General features: G+C 39.6%; 1 protein-coding gene across 1 annotated transcript in view; it reads left to right on the top strand.

Moving 5' to 3' along the window:
* Positions 1-12,671, top strand: part of PIP4K2A (phosphatidylinositol-5-phosphate 4-kinase type 2 alpha) — a 109,697-nt gene extending 97,026 nt beyond the window's left edge. Inside the window, exons 7-10 of the mRNA XM_084280581.1 lie at positions 5,908-6,021; positions 8,997-9,240; positions 9,843-9,946; positions 11,652-12,671. Of these exons, the coding sequence (XP_084136707.1) occupies positions 5,908-6,021; positions 8,997-9,240; positions 9,843-9,946; positions 11,652-11,732 (543 nt within the window). The 3' untranslated portion in view covers positions 11,733-12,671. The remainder of the gene's footprint in view (positions 1-5,907; positions 6,022-8,996; positions 9,241-9,842; positions 9,947-11,651) is intronic.
* Positions 12,672-17,130: the final 4,459 nt, after the last annotated feature.

Genomic DNA, 17,130 nt, shown 5'->3' with positions numbered 1-17,130 from the left:
TCTTGGCAACAAGTATCATAAGATGCACTTACAGATGTCCTGAGTTTAAAAAGAACAGTATGTTTGAACAGTTGTCAAATTCTGACAGCTGCTCCTTTTTTTTTCTTTTTAGGCTTTAGTTCTTTTTATCTTTTTAATTTAATATTTTTAAATTACTTTAATAGTGGATATTTTCTATTCATTGCTTGAACAATTTTGCCCTCTTAAGTGAAACCAGGATAATGGAGAACTCCCCAATGCTCTGCCTGCTCACAGTGATGCTGTACTTGCAGTATGACATCAAATGTGCAGTTACAGCAGAGTGTGTTTGTATTTACAAAGAAGTAAGCGTATTGCATGTGAGTTAGCATCTCAGAAGGAAATTTGAAGAAGTAAAATACAACTGAATTTGAAGCCCACCATATTTCATCATCATCATCAATTTCATGTATTCTGGTTTTTAATTAATCTAAAACTGGTTGCATTGCCACCTCTGTGGTATGTGTTGTTTCACAGGTAAGCATAAATGCATAAAAAAGTTGAGTAAATTAATTTGAACAAAGGGTTTTCTATTCAGGTTCCTTTGGGGGGGGGGGGAATTGCCAAAGTAAAATCACATGCAAAATACATAGCTGATAATAAGATTGGGAGATCCTGCTAGAGGTAACAAATCATGTCTTCGCTTTATTTTTATGTAATATATTGCAACATATAGCAATTGACTGATTTCTGAGAGGACAATTAAAACTCAAGGAAGAATTTTACTATCAAAGCTTAGCAACAAAACTAGTGCACTTTGAATTAGGGTTTTTCTTTTGATGTCAATAGACAAAACTTCATAAAGCATCCCAAAATCTGAGCTGTTTTTTCCTGCTGTTTTAAAATTGCTCATTTCAGAACAGCATTTCTTTGAAATCGCTAATAAAATTATTTGCTTTATATGCCAGTCTCACACAGCAGCCATGCAGAGCATGTCTTAGATTTCTCTGTGGAATACGAATCTGAAGGTTGCATATACAGAGATGATAACTTTCAAACCTCACGCTGCAGTACATTGCAAAGTAGGGATAGACATTCAGGATTCAGGTTCCTATTTCACTATCTAGCCTTCACATGACACCAACCCCATACTGTTTTTCAAAACAGGTCACTACTTTGCCTTTGTTTTGGGTCTTTTGTTTAAAAGTCTGTTTTCCACATGTTAAAAGATTTTTTAAAAAATGAAAGGGGAAGTTTGTCTTGTGTTTTATTTGTTGCATGCTTGTTTTGCAGCAGGAAGACATTAACCCTAGGGATAATTCCAGATGCATTTCCCTGAGCATTGAAAAAAGACATATAGTTACTATTTTGATACATGGTTGAATTCCTGATCCATCTACAATGTCCTGCAAAATTCTTTTTGTCCTACAAAAATGCCAGTTGTAATGGCTAAAGCCAGTCCAGTGTTGTCTCTCAGACCCCATTTTCTGGTTACAGCTCTTTCTATTGCCATTTACAGTCTTGTGATGGCAAGTGAAGGCTGCAGATCCTCCTTTGGTTAGAAACCCCTGTCTAGGACAAAGCAAATTGTACAACAGAACTTTGGACCCAGCTCCCATAACTACTGGAAGGAAGAAGCTGCAAGTTCAGGCATCCAAAGAAAAAATTTAGGTATTCTTTCATCTTGCAGATCTAGTAACTCCAGACTTTTGCTTCAGTCCAAAACCACCTGTACCAAATTATTGCAAACTCTCTTTAAGCATCATATCCTTTTTTAAAACAATAACTGCTTTCCATATATGCTGCTGAGTCAGTCTAAAGTTAATCTAACTTAATTTTTTAATAAAAAAGTTGCATGTGAGCTGTTTGCTGTGAAAAGGAGGAGCAGGGTGTGGAACTTCACTCATGACAGATGTTTTATACCATTTTCAGCCATGACAAACTCTAAGCCAGACTTCCCACAGCTCACTGTGTGAATAGTGGGACTCCTGGCTAGTTCCAAACAAACAAGACTGCTACGCAACATCCCTCCCGCAGCCTAATCTTTGCCTTTGTTAGGTGAGAAAGTACTGCTGAGTTATGAAGACAGTTAGTCTTTTTCCTTTTTGAATCCAGTATTTATTCTGAAATGTAACTGTCCCACATGTGATTTAGCAAGCTGCTTCCAAAATGCCTGCATTAATGTTAGCCACGATCGGTATTTTTGGTCGTAATGCACAAAAGTCCCCTTGGGGGGAAGAAAAGCTAATAGCCATTTCAACACATTAGGATAAGATGCTGAATTGAGATCTGTTAAGAAATCTAAAAAACTATTTTCATGTTCATATTCAAAAAAACCTTCTGTCTTTTACCTTTCAAGAATTATTTGGGTTTTTTCAGAAACAATGCCCGTGGGCTGGGCCATAATTTCAGATTTTGTATCAGGCTCTACACATTCTGTCATCTCAGTCAAGCAAAACTTTACTGCTTTTCAGCCTTTTCCAAGGCAGTGAAATCTTCCTGCTATTAAAATTCTGTGTGACCACGGCAGACTTCAGAGTGCAGCCTGAAGTGTGCAAGTAACATGCTTTTTTAATAAACACTTCATATTTGTAAAATCTATTGTGCCTTTCTTGCATCTTTAAGTAGGGGATTAAAAATGACGGAGATAGTTCAGAAAGAAAATCTATTATTAATTTAGTGGAAGTAGTTAGATGTTCATCTCCTGTGCAGCTCTTAAAATATTTAGCTCTTTAATGATAGTAATATGTTCATTATAATGAATTACATTCTAGGAGAATCTTTTTGCAACAAGGATTTTGCTTCATTGGAAATATTTGAGACTTCATTAAAAATTAACTGTACCAATTATTTCATTAAAGCAAAGTCTCAATTTTTTCATTCACATAGTGTTTTAAAACAGCCAGAATGTGGTTTTCTTTCTATTTATTTCAGTGCGTAAGAAGAAAATCTACATATTAAGATTTTTCAACATGAACACACGTATTACTAATTTTAAATAACTAAAAGAGCCCTTCTAGTCGCATATTTTGGAGGTTTTAATTCCTAAATTCACAATTCAGTTAAAGTATTACTAGTGCTGGCATTAGTAATATTTGGGACTGCAACAGTATCCTAGGGCTATTCAGCTTTAAATATGAAGAATGATACTGCCTAGCACACCAGAGAAAAGATTTGCCTAATAGTACCTAGAGAGAGGGAAGAGAATAGGCTGGGGGGCATCGCACAAGTACCATGGCGAGGGCAACCACTGGCACATAGCTTTGTAGCTTCGTTTTCTTATACAGGAACTGCTACTTTTACATCCTTTTTCTTCACACGCCTTGGCACTGGCTTTTAATTTATGCAGTTCTGCACTTGCCAGGCCTTCACAGCTACGGGCATTTGGGGGAAGCAAAATGACCTCGGATAAAAAAAATCCTGGGAGGGATTATTGAGGACTGGGGGAAGAACACACATGAGGCAGGGAAGAGCTTGGCTTTTTGGAGCACTGATTCAGTGCCCTGAATGTCCTTGGGGGTACCCTTTCGGTCATGTGATGGTAGGCAAGGAGTGCGGCTGTGTCAGATTTGCTGGCTCACTTTTATTAAAAATAGATCAGAGACAAGGTTAAAGTGGAAGGTGGCACCTGCATGACTGACTTACCAGCTCCAGCATCTTCCAACAAAGACACTGCTTGCCATTGAAGTTTATTTCTCTGAAAGTAGGACTGTCTTCTGTGGAGAAGTGCTTCCCACTCCCACCACCTGCTGGGTCTGGCTGGCTGGTGCCATGCTGTGCAGGAAGTCTGTGGCAGAGCCTAGAGATGAACCTGCCTCTCAGCATCTTAACCACAAGCACATCCTTCCTCTTTACTCACTCCCCCAGCTTTAATAAGCATTAATAGAGGGGTTTTTAGCATTAATAGGTTTGTTTCACTTTAAACTCTGCCTGGTTTAATGAATAATTTGGATATACTAGGTGGAAAGATAGTATGAGGATTTTGTGTGTGTGTGTGTGTGTGTGTGTGTGTGTGTGTGTGTGTGTGTGTGTGTGTGTGTGACTTTGGGCTGGAAATAGAGGGACCTTGGTTTCCTGTGTTCTTTTCATTATTGTTTCATCTTAAATTAATTCATACGAATCTCCTCTCCATTCTTAAGCATCCCACGCACTGGATTCCATTCTCCGGTGTTGGCAACATCCCTGAATCTACAGTCCCGTCTCTGCAGAATTAGCCCTTGTCCATGGAATGGTTTTCTTGATTGTGTATGATAATCTTTACAGCTGTTAGTCTGGAATGCTTATCTGATGTTTTTCCCTGCTCATTTTCATCCTAAACCACTTACTGAATAGGCCAGAATGAAAATCAATGCCCACTGTGCTGTAAAGCAGCAAAGGACTGCAGGATGACTCCTCCATGGGGGCATTTTGGGATGGATGAATGGTCATACCCCCATCTCAGCTGCTTGGATTTTTTTCCTTTTACTTTAAATTAAAACAGAAGGTATCTATGAGAGGGTATTTTAATATACCATAGTGTTCTAGGTGCAGCACAGTAATAATTCAGAGCCATCAGACTAACACCTTCTTTTTTTCCAGAGATTATAGGTGTCATGATGCAATGGATTTATGGTGGATTCATAACTATTTAAATGATGCTAACTGCTTAAGTGGTTTTGAGCAGTTATTGGAAGAAAAGGCTCACTTTTCCAGACAAAAGCGGCATTGTGGGGTCTTGAGCAATTCACAAATTCCAGGCCCAAAAAAATAAATTTGGCCAGTTGGGGAACTGAATATTTTGGCCACTTCTACACACGACCCAACAGCGAAAAGAGCTTTTGGCCATCATGAATGTCTGCAAGGACATTTCAGGACCTGTTGTGATGCTCACGTGTTTCAGAGCAGAGAAAAGGACCTCTTGAGATTCTTTTTTTTACTGTGTTGCAGGAAGAAAACAATGTCATAGAAAAATACCACCTCCAATAAAGTTATAAGTTGTGCCTGACTAGTTAATCTTATGCAGGACATTGTGGTAGGCTGATATTAGCTGCTTTTTATTCCTAGCAGGAGGAGTTTCAAATTAAGGGGAAATTATTTTAAGTAGCCATTAGTTCATGGTCGTTGAGGTTTGAAGCCCTCAGTTTTTCTGCAACATTTTCTTTGTAAAGAAAACCTATTCTTCCCTACTATTGATTAAAGGTGATGGTAGAGCTATTATTATTTCTGATTTACTTGACCAGATACCATGAAGGAAACTGCTCTTTTGTTTGTTGGTTTGCTGGGTTTCCAGTCGTCGTCCTTTGAAAACAGAGGGGTCATAGTACTGAATCCTGTAGTTACGCTATCTGGCTTTCCTTTATGCTGTTGCAAACCACTTCATGGGAGAACTAAAGATGACAATAATCAACTAGTGCTCCAACATCAAGAATATTTAATTACGTATTTAAAAGGCAGTGGTCTTCTCTGGCATTTGCCACTTCTAAGCACTCCATGTTTACGTGATGCTTTCAAATAATTATTTGGTGTTAGGCACTTCTAAGCATTCACAGTCGCTATGTAAAGTACAATCCAGTCTGACTTTATCTATAAGAGCCAATGCAAGCACTTTTTATGAGGTATAGATTGTGTTTCAACTTTGCTTATTGCCAATCACTTTGACTGATGATATTTGGAACAAGCTCAATGCAAATCAAATATTGAGTCGGAGGTTTTGTCTTAGCTGCATTTGCTGCACACCCAGTAAACTTATACCTTCTAGGCCATTTACAGGAGGGATAAACTAAGGAAGCAACCCTGTGGGTGCAGTTCCAGAGGCTGCGTGCGATGGAGGTGCCTCTGCTTTCCTCAGAGAGGTGTCTCGGTGGTGCTCTCTTGGGCACAGGGGAGCTCCGGAGGGACCACAGCAGGCCAGCAGCTTCACCGTACTCCTCTTTGCGACCCCACTCTTACAGGAGTTTTGGTTTATTTTAGGCCAAAGAGCTGCCGACGTTCAAAGACAATGATTTTATTAACGATGGCCAAAAGATTCATATTGATGAGAATAACAAAAAGATGTTCCTTGAAAAACTCAAAAAGGATGTTGAGGTAAGAACGTACCTATTATCCATAATAAAAACTTAAACACTTTACAAGCACAGTATTCCAAATGCCCCTGGGAATAGGTGAGTATTGTTGTTGTACTTTACAGGTGGAGGTACAGCAGAGCTGAGGCCATACGCGGACTTGGGGTCCATAAGGGAGAACCCCTGTGCACCGCCATGCCTGTTCTGTTTCATGTTAGTAATCCAGTTTTAAGCCATCCTTAGTATCTCAAAAGTAGTGCTTCAGTAGTGTGTATATAGCAGTTGGACACTATCTTGATGTAATCTCTTATAAATTTGCAATTGGATGGTTATAGTTAATGCTCAATAGAGAAGTGTTAACATGTGAATTTATGCAATATTTTATTATAACTGATTTAGTTCAGCAAATAAATATTGGGATAACTAGTTCACACAGCTTGACTTCAGTTTCCATAACTGAAAATATTGTCACTAAACAGAATATTTTGCAATCCCTATACTGAGAGCCTAAAATCTGTTTTCCCTGTTGGAAGAGACCTGATAGCAAAATGTGTCTGTGACTTAATAAGACTTTCAGCTGTTTATATCAAAATAGCTCTGCGAATTAGCTTGTCTGGTTCAGCAGATCTGTATCTCAGTAGTTGCACAAAACAACATACTGCAGCTTAGAATTTCCCAATAATTTGCTTTTGAGGAAATCTTAATTCCCCATCATCATAACAATGAGAAATTTATGGTGATAATAATTATGAAAACATAAATGTTTTGTGAAATACCAATGTTCATGTTACATTTGAAATACCGTGCTGGAAAACTGCTCTACTGATGTCACAGCTTTAGAGACAAGTTTATTTGGGTTTAATTTTTCTGCTCTTCTAGCACGTGCTGCTGAGGCTGATTAATGCTTTTACAGCAGGTATGTTGCAGACGAGGTCTTAAGTACGGGCAGTGAACGTGGAAGATGCTTTATTACCAGAAAGTCGATAGTGTGTGATGTGCATCATTTACTCGATTGTGCATAAAAAGGCAGATTCCAGATCATGTCTCAAGAGGCTGCGTTTTATGGTTTTGAAATTTATACGGAGCATTGTTAAATATCCACATAAATCACCAGTGTGAAGTGATCTGGCGCCTGATTTTAACAACAACAAGCTGTTCCTTAACCTTGTTTTTCTTTTATTGGGTCTTCTGCCTTTGTTGGATAACTGGTAGTATGCAGTTTGTACTGAACGTGTAAACACTCAGATTTCACTACAACGGAAAGCACTTGACATATGATTGTCTTATCATACATTATTTATAGTTAAGCGTATTATGGACTAGTAGTCTAAACTGTATGACTTTATGCCCATTCATGTTTGTCTTTAAGTACTTCGTGTTACTATCGTTCTCTCACAGTCGAGTCGTAGGTCCCCTTCTTGTGTTCAAACAGGCATATAGTTATTACTGTGGTTTTTATGTCCTCTTGTCTATTTTCCTGCCTCCTCATTCTATTGAAAATGTCCTGAGAAAAAGCACATAAGGGTATTTTTTCCATTTAAAATCAGACAATCTTTTCCTTGTGCTGATCTCCTGAAGTCTTTTTGCTGTCAGCAGCAGCACGCGTTTTCCCTAAGAGCTGTTCTGCTCTAATTTACAGTTCACTCTTTTCCCAAGAGTCTGTTCTCTTTCATGCTTTTTGTATGTTTATTGGTACATTTTTCTCCTGTCTCTCTTGGTATTTATCAAGTACCTAATGATACGCCTGGAGTCCTTCCACTCTGTCGCCTTTGGCCAATCTCATCTGTTCTTCTTGTGTATCAGTGTACATCATCTCTTCAAACTTAGATCTCTTCTGGTCTTGTGAAGTGTCTTTTGCTTTATTATATTGAAATGGTTTGAAGCCAATTGCTTCTTTCTTCTTAAAACCTCTTCTCAATCTCACAGTATTTCTTCTAGCACTCGAATTTACCGTCACTTTGTTATCACCAATTCCTCTTTTTTCTCAGAATCAGGATTTCAACAAACTGTAGTTTCTCATCTCCTGGTATTTTATATTCATCTCTTTCATCACTGTCACTATTCCAAAGTCTGGCTTAAATCCCTTCTTCTCTGGTCTGCGCTAACTTCCTTTTTGTAACCAGTTAGTGTCTAAGAACTACCACAATTTGTATTTTCAGCCTGTTTCTGTGCATACCATAAGCAAGGGCTCCCCCCACAAGCTGGAAATTGCAGCATTGCTGGTAGGCTGCAGCACAGCTCTGCCCAGCCCCTCACACCCAGAACTATTAATCCCATCTTCCTGCTTCTATACCTTCCTTACTTCCATCCTCCTCTTGTAGCTTTATGCTTTATCCTGTTGCCCTAAACTGAAATAACACTTTGTCCATCAAGTGCGTTCATTTTTGGGTCTCCAAATTCCCATCCTCAGTCTTCATTCCAATTCTATTCACGTTCACCTTTTGCTTACATGATATAAAGTGTGGGCCCAACACTTTAAAGAAGATATAGCATCATTTCCTGTCTCCCATGATGTAAAACTTCACTACCTTCCACTACCAGGATATTTAAGCACTTTTTTGTCATTCTTTAATGAAGCTCGAAAGGGAGTGAGGGGGTGAGTTTAGCACGGGATGGTAGCACGCCTGGTAGCACAGGGGCTGGTCTGGACATTGAGCAATGACAAAATAGCCCTAATTGAAACACAAGACAGGAGTGACAGTTGTCAGGCAGGTACTTCTCTTCACTAAGGGAAAAAACAATTTTTCCCTGAGGGTTTTGAGACAGTCTGCTACAGACTTTTTATATTATAAGTTGCAAGCGACCTGTGCGCTGTTACTACAACTTAATAAGTTGAAGCATCTTTCTGCAAGTTTTATTGCTTAATCCACCCTTTCGCTCCCTCTTAGAAGTGCCTGTTTTTCTCAACTGATGACAACTTTCTGTAACTTCTCGGGTTTGTAAGTGGAGCTTAAATTTTTCAGTGATATTGCTAAATTGCTTATCATCACTCCCCAGTTCCTTGCTCAGTTAAAACTCATGGACTACAGTTTGCTGGTTGGTATTCATGATGTTGAAAGAGCTGAACAGGAAGAAGTAGAGTGTGAAGAAAATGATGGAGAAGAAGAAGGTGAAAGTGATGGGACCCACCCTATTGGAACCCCTCCAGACAGTCCAGGGAATACGCTGAACAGCTCGCTGCCCTTGGCTCCTGGGGAATTTGATCCAGCTATTGATGTTTATGGAATAAAATCCCATGAAAGTAAGCAGTAATAAATATTTTTATGTTAAAACATGTTGATTCTCACTCCAGAATCCTGAACTCTATGTAACCACGTAAAGGCAAAGTTAATTGCAAAATATAAATTCACTCTGTGAAAAAGGAAATTGGTTGCTCTTTGGTACAGCAGAAAGCAGAAGACACATATAATGCTCAGTGTTGATACTGAACTTATTTCTTAGATATTTATTCTGATGTGTGGGGATGCAGTCAATTCACCTAGTTCACAGTCAACTTGTATATTCAGCTTCAGTAGTTCTCAGTTAATTCATGGGGCTTTTTTATGCTTTTCTTGTAATCTAGTATATATAATTGTTCTTTTCCTGCCAGGTAAGATAACACAGTTAAAAACAATCTAGGAACAATGAGAAAAGCAGGATTACAAACTATGTTTCACTTTTTTGGTTGCAGTTCAACTCAAGTAAGAACAGCTTGAGCCTGTGGTCTTTGCAGAGCTGTGATTCTGACTGATGACCTGTCTTAGCTGCTGATTGAGCCTTATAAAATCTCCTTTGTTAGAAGGAACACTCATGATTAAGATGTCTCCAAAGTCCCACTTACTGCCATGTCTTTGCCATTTGCAGGTGCTCCTAGGAAGGAAATATACTTTATGGCCATTATTGACATTCTTACTCATTATGATGCAAAAAAGAAAGCTGCCCATGCTGCAAAAACGGTAAAGCACGGGGTAAGTATCTGGGTTGGTTATCTTAGATGCTTGTGCTTTTGTTGTTTAGATACAGCACAGTTTAGGAAATCTAGGGAAAGGGGAAATGGATCCAAATTTTTTCAGGTTTTTTTCCTAATTTGATATGTAACACAGTAGTGCGGAGTAACTGCTGCACATCACATCCAGAACTCTGTTTTCAGCTGCACATGTAGCTTTCTTGCTCATAAAGAACCCTAGTGAGGTGTCTTTTTAGGACTTTGTCCTAAATTTGTGAGATGCCCCTTATTCTTGCAAAGAAAGCTGGTCACACAGCTGGACACAGCTCTCAGAAAGCTGTTGGGGCTGTTGTTCTGGGTGCGGGGCCCTAGCGATGGTTGCATTGTTTGATGTACAGCCTGCTGAAGCTGAGCTCTGGCTCTATCAGACTTCCTTAAAAAAAAAAGTACAGATTGCAAAATTAAGCATAAAATGTACATATTAAATACCCAGTGAAGGCTTCTGTTTGACTGTCATGAATGTCTTTATTTGGACAGAAATTGCTGCTTAGCAGCAGACACCAAAGAACCACGTCTGGGGTGCGGCCCTGCGGAAGTATGATTTCTGTCTCCCATTATCACTCTTAGGGTGATTTCAGATTTCATAAACTTTTTAAAAAGAGCATAATCGTTCATGAGGATAAAATCCCTCCTCTCTCTAAGTATCTAGAGGATCAGGGCATTGATGGGGGGGTTAAGCAAAGGGCTCAGGGTTTTTTAGTTTAAAGTCAAGAGTGGTGTGGACTGCTCAGCAGTAAGCCCTGCACAGCCCTGCAGAAGGTAGTTTTGGTGTCTCTCAGACAACGGTCTCATTACTCTCTCTGTTCCCAGAGCAGCTGAAAGTTGATGCAGACCATATGTAGCCATTATCTGGCAATTATTAATGAACTTTGAATGTAGCAGACTTTAAAAACTCACACTTCTGGCTTAAATAAGAGATAGAAAATATGTTGTGAATAACAACTACGGTTATTAAAGCTGACTGTGATTAGAACTTATTACAGAGCATTACTTCCATACAGCCATTCTGCTTATTTCACTGTCTCCATCCTGAGCCACCCAGCACGGAGGTTTGCCCCTTCCTCACCTGTGTGTGATTTTCCCTTTTTGTAAAGCAGGAAAAGCAGAAATTAAAATGCAGCTGAGGCTCTGCAAACCTAGAATAAAAATAAAAAATGAAATCGTGACTTCATCAAAATAGCCCTTGTAGAGCTTATTCAGTGAGTCCAGACTGACACGCATGTACGTTGAAAAAAAACATTCCTGATTGTTAACGTGTGTTTTAGGCCCAGTTGTTTAGCATACAGATAGTGACATACATTACAGAAGTCTTGACATGCCAGATCACGGGTGTGATAGTTGTGTTGATGAACCGGTGGGTGACATGGCTAATATGCAGTAGAAGTTCTATAGGAGACTGAACTACAGTGGGAGCAGAGAGAAGTATGGAAAGTTAAAGAGACTGGGTTTCAGAAGTGGAAGATGGGTGTCCTGCGGTTAGGGTGATGAGTGCCGGGTGTCACTGCGCTCGTGTGGAGCCTAAAAAGGCATCAGTCAGATTCTGCTTGAGGGTCATTACAATCTGTGTTTTTACTGCCCGGTTCTGAGACTTCTCAAGAAATTCACTGAGTAACAGTGACAGAACAGCAAATGTAACACTGGTTCTTCCTTTTTCCCTCTCTCTTCAGGCTGGTGCAGAAATTTCAACTGTTAATCCCGAACAGTATTCAAAGCGCTTCTTGGACTTTATTGCCAACATCTTGACGTAACCTATCATGTTACATAGGACAGACACGAGACCTGGGGACAGCAGCAGTGGCTACAAGTGTAGGGAAAAAAAAAGGAACTCAGAGAAGCGCCCATCTTGCAGAAAGCAACCCCTTTGTTTACATCTGCTGGCAAAGATGACTGAAGTGGGGTGGAGTACTCGCTTTAACAGCTGCCTGATATTCCCAGCATAGTTCTAGCTATTTCTGACTCTTTTGTGTGTGGCAAAAAAAAAAAAAAAATTAAAATAAATAAATAGAACAGCTTACTCAGAGTGCACTGTGACAGTAATGCTCTGATGCTACCAGCTGAACCGGAATAAATGAGCAAAGAGGTGTGGGGTGGGGGTGGGGAAGAGTAAATGCATGTTAAATCTACAATATTGATATCAAATGGTAAACTGTGGATCAGTTTATCTTTTTGAACGAAAGAGATACGTGACAGTATTCTTCATGGTGATGATGACAACGTTAATAATAATAATAAAAACCTTACTGCGAATGTTACACTTACACCCTGCACACTGGCACTCCTTAAAAAAGCAGCTGCAAGAGCCCTTGGTGCCGGAGGCTTTTCCCATTAGGTTCCCAGCAGTTGGGGGGTTTTCCCTTTTGGTTTTTTTTCCTCCCTCTCCAGTTTTTTTGTTTCTTTTCGGGAAGCTCAGCCTCTCAGCCACCTGAGAGCCAGCGCCTCTTACCTTATGAAGAGCTAAGGTAATCCATGCTATGTGTACGTTTTTGCTACAGTAAACTTACGTTAAGGGAAATCATTGCTTATTTCACGTTGTTACCTGAAGTTTTCATTCGTTTTATATTCTTGCAATGTAGGAACTAATAATGTTACAAGTGGGAAAAAAGCTTATCTGAAGAAGCGCATAGTTTTGGGCAATAGTAGCTCCATCTTTCACCCGTCGTGAAAGATGTGCACACTGATAGAAATTTTATTCCTATGTAATTTACTGGGAATTTGAAGTTTAAATGCTTATGTTGTTCTGTTAAAACAGCGGTATTTTATTATAGATTATCCCTCTAAAAATGAACCCTGAATTTTACTGTTTACATTATTAGGAAAGCAGGGATATTTCTGAATTTCAGAGCCGTGTACAATATATGACTTTTGAGTTTACATGTAAAGTTATTTTGCAGTACAAATGAAGTAATGTTTGTCATCTTCCAAGGTGTAACGTGCAGTAGTGTATCCTAAAGTGAATGTCTCGCTCACCTCCTTGATAGACTCTTTTACAATAAAATGAGAAAGGATATTTCAGAGGGACTTTTCCCAAGGTCGTCTTTTAGCATCGAAATGACCTGTCCTACCATTTACTCAAGTTTGATTGTATAGTACATTGCCTAAAACTGTGCTGATCATGTTTAACTTGTTTAAAATTTTTAAGCAACGATGTACTTCTTCTCTTCTTGTATTTTTCCCTGAAAGACTCCATGCTTGAAAGAGACAAATTTACATATGCTTAAAAGTTTATCTACTTATACACTGTGCTAAAGCTGTGCCTTTAAACTTTCTTTATTGAAATTGTTAGATTTTGTAGGCAAAGTAAGAGAAGTCAAACCTTCCCCATCATCGTTTGTAACTCAAATCAGGAGTGCCAGCATGCCTTCTCCATAACTAACGTCAGTGCTGTTAAGCCTGCAACTGTGCATAACTTATGTAGTGGTTTACTTCAGAGGAGCCTATACAATAGCAACCCGTTACACTCTCTTCAGTGGCCAAAGGCAATACTACCCCCCTTGCTGTGTACTAATTTTTTTTTGGTTTTCTCCTTTCCCCGACCCCTTTCCCACAGGATTTGTTACGTTTGACTTAGTGATGTCTGCAGCACTGTAATGTATGTGTATACTTTTGTATTGTATGTATTTAAATAAGTTGGTACTGTGGCTTGCTATATTTTTTTTTCTCCCCTCCCTACATACCCCAGTTGTCTACATTCTCACCCAAGTTTCATTTTCTGAAGCGTCCTGTGGCTGCTTAAAGCCCCGGGGAGACCCTGAAGTAAAAATGAGGTACACATACTTGGAGTACATATTTAATTGCGGCCAATGAGTGTACATTTTTAGACAATTTTAGACATTTCCAGCAAAGTGTTCTTTTTGTCTCTGTAGCAGTTATGTCACTCATTCTTGTTGATAAACTGTTTATTTGGACAGGGCAAGGAAGACTCATTATTGTATGTGTTAGTGCTTAGATTACACTCCAAACATGAGCAAGGCTTTATAAAATAAAGCACTTTGATGACTCACTAGGTAAATCCTTTGTTCTTGTGTTTCAAGTATGGTTGTGATCGCTTACAGATTAACTTTGGGTGTTAAATGAACGCGGGGCCTATATCGCAGAGGAAAAAAGAAGAAACTTAAAACTTTTCCTTTAGACTTTTTATCCTGTGTCTTCCATGCTTACTTTAAGTGTTTTGAAACATTTAGCCTTTGGTTTTAGGGCTTAGGCTGTCTTCTGAGAGCAGATACTGAGGTTTGCAATTGATGATTCATATTACTGCAAAGAAAGGAAGATTGTCTACATTAGTTAACTGATGGAAGGATTGGCAGAACTTCGCTAATCTATGGTACGACCTTATACTTTAACCAGCTTTTTTAAAAGTACTTGGGGAATGAGCCCAAATAACTCACAGGGAGGTGGGGAGGGATTTCTGTTACAGAATTTCAGGGCTTTGATTGTCAGGGCTCTCGACACATGATGCTGCCTGTGCCACACATCATGGGAAAATGGCAGAAAAGTCTCTTTTTGTCTTTATTGTGACTCACTTTTCATTCTCTTAATACAGATTTCAGTTCCCTTCAGTTTATTGCACAGATGTAGCAAGACAATATTGTTTCAGCAATATTTTAACCTGTAAAATACACGACAATTAATAATATAGCAGACATTCCCCATGGGGAAGATGGTTAAAGAGCTATTCTATTAGAAGTAGGCAAAGTGATAGGAGAGAGATTCAGCTTCTTAATTACTCACTTAGTGATGCCTCCAATATTAATGTGAGCCTGCACTTCACAAGGCTGCTCCAGCTGCTTTGGGTTTAGCATAAAGTAGTATGAATGTGGTGCTCAAGGAACGATGCTCGAGTTACATGGACCCGTCAGCCACAGTGGACACCAAGCTTCCTGGCTGGCTCTCTGTGGGTGCCACTCAAACCGTCTGCCGTGCCCTCTGAACAGGCTCTTGCACTGCTTTTGTGATTCAGACATTGAGGTGTCAGTGGGGAATTTCTCAGTGCCACCTCCTGTTGTCCTCCCTTTTTCCCTAAGACTTCTGGACATGCTCAGATCTAACTCCCCAGTAAGTATACTGCTTTCAATCCAGCTCTGTCTTTTGAAGCGGAATTACTCCTGCGTCCCCCTTCAGCGCTGTTCTCTAGCTGACTCCCTGAGTTATCTTCACACAGCTACGTAGCTAAGATTTAACAGGCCCTGCTGCTGCTGCCTGCGGACATTCCGCTCATCCCAGTCTCTCAACACAGGGGCATTCCTCAGCCATCCAGCTGCTGCTGTTTCCCTCCTGCCTCTTCTGCACCTATAAGGGCAATTGCCAGCTCTCTTTGTGGAGTTTGCTACAGGGTGTGCAGTGTTTGGCAGGCATTGCTGACTCCAGCAAGCAGCTGAAGGACCTTGGCTTTAGAAGTGTGTATATGGTAATGCATCAGAAAGGAGTAGCTTTTCTGATAGATGTTTTCTCTCCCTCCCGCTTGAAGAAAAGCTGAAGGCAGCGATGATACTCGAGATCCAACTGACTTGTTAATGCAAGGACTGCAGCAAAAGAAATGTTTAGATTTAAAATTCTTTGAAACAGTATTCTTCTATGCCAACTACATAACCTGAAAGTATAGTCTGAATTCCGAGCTCCCTCCCTTGTGCTCAGCTCTTCTTTTCAAATGTAATACCAGTTAGCAAGTCCCTATACCGGGTGGGATTGTTGGATTCTGATGGTCTCGAACCCCACGTTTCTGCCGTGTCTGCCCTGCACGTGGTGGCCACTTGGTTTCTTCCAAACTGATATATTTAATGGGGGGAAAAATAAACCCAGAGAACACCTAAAGGAGAAACGTGTTTCATCGCTTCCTTTCTGCCCTGATTTCTCTATGGCAGGTACTGTGTCTGAGATCAGCATATCCTTTACAAGGCAGTGCAGTAGCAAAGGGCAGAGACTGTGTGGACAGAGCAGTGTGTGCTGTCTTTAGTCTAATTGGACAGTGATGCTCATTTGCTCCTGCGTGAGGCAGACCAGAGATCTACCCTCCTGCTACAACTGGCTTGAGAGCAGCATCTTCAAGCAGCAAAGGTGCTTTGTGTGAGATTAGATCACTAATGGAAGCCTTATTAAACCTGTTAGGAAACTGAGCTGGAAAGGACTTGAAGAGATAGTTACAGTCTGGCCCAGAGCAGTTCAAATGTAGATAAACATTTGGAAAAAATTGGGCTAATCTTTTCCAGGGAGATGCTCCATGACTTCCCTGTGCTATCCCTTCCCATGCCTCACTGGCTAGCTATTCAGAAAGATTTTTCCTTACCTGACTCTCCGTTACTACAATTTAAGCCCATTAATATTTGTTCTATCTATAGTGGACCCTGAGAACAGTGTATTTTCTTCCTCTCTTGGTTTCTCTTAATGTGATCCTGCTGTATGTACTGAACAGTGTAAATATTAGCTTTTGCACATATTAAATTGGATATTCCCTTTCCTTATTTAACAAAATAATCAAAGTGGTGTAAGAATGACCTATTGCATTTTTGTAGTGCCTAATGTTAAAAAAATCTGTTTAAATGGTGCTTCTTAATTGTCAGTCACATTTTATAAATGAATTTAGATTCCTATTTTGAGAATTTCCTATCCATCTATTTGCCATCTAATTAAAAAAAAAGGTAATTGCTGTTTAACAGGATGTAGAATTCAATATGAGCACACAGCTACTGCTTAGCTGTAGTTGTTGCTATAACTGCAATAAGATACTGGTTTTCTCTTTTCCCAGAGTAAATAATACCCCCATCTTAGCTTTCCTAATTATATCCCGTTTTCACAGCCTCAAGTCTCATCTCTGTCAGTGATATGACATAAAATAATTATGTGATTATAAGTATTAAAAAAAAACCCCAAACCCTTCTTTGCAAGCTGGCCTAAATTCATTCTTACCTACTGCTCTGAATATTTGCAGGCGGTTCAGTTATTGCCCAATATGCTTTAAGTTTATAAAGAGCTCCTACTTTGTTCCCACTCAATCTGATTCAATCACAGTGACTCATTTTCTTTAGTGATGTGTATCCAATTGGAATAAATGGCGTTTGTGAGAACCTTGTGTTTTGAAGAGGTTTGGCACTTGCAAACAAGGCTGGCAGGTGATTTAACTCCTTGCATTTCTCTGTTTCTGCTATTTCACCT

Source organism: Gallinula chloropus (genome assembly GCF_964237585.1).
Source record: "Gallinula chloropus genome assembly, chromosome: 2".
Taxonomy (NCBI): domain Eukaryota; kingdom Metazoa; phylum Chordata; class Aves; order Gruiformes; family Rallidae; genus Gallinula; species Gallinula chloropus.
The sequence above is the reverse complement of the archived record's forward strand: the minus strand, read 5'-3'. Positions and strand labels throughout refer to the sequence as shown.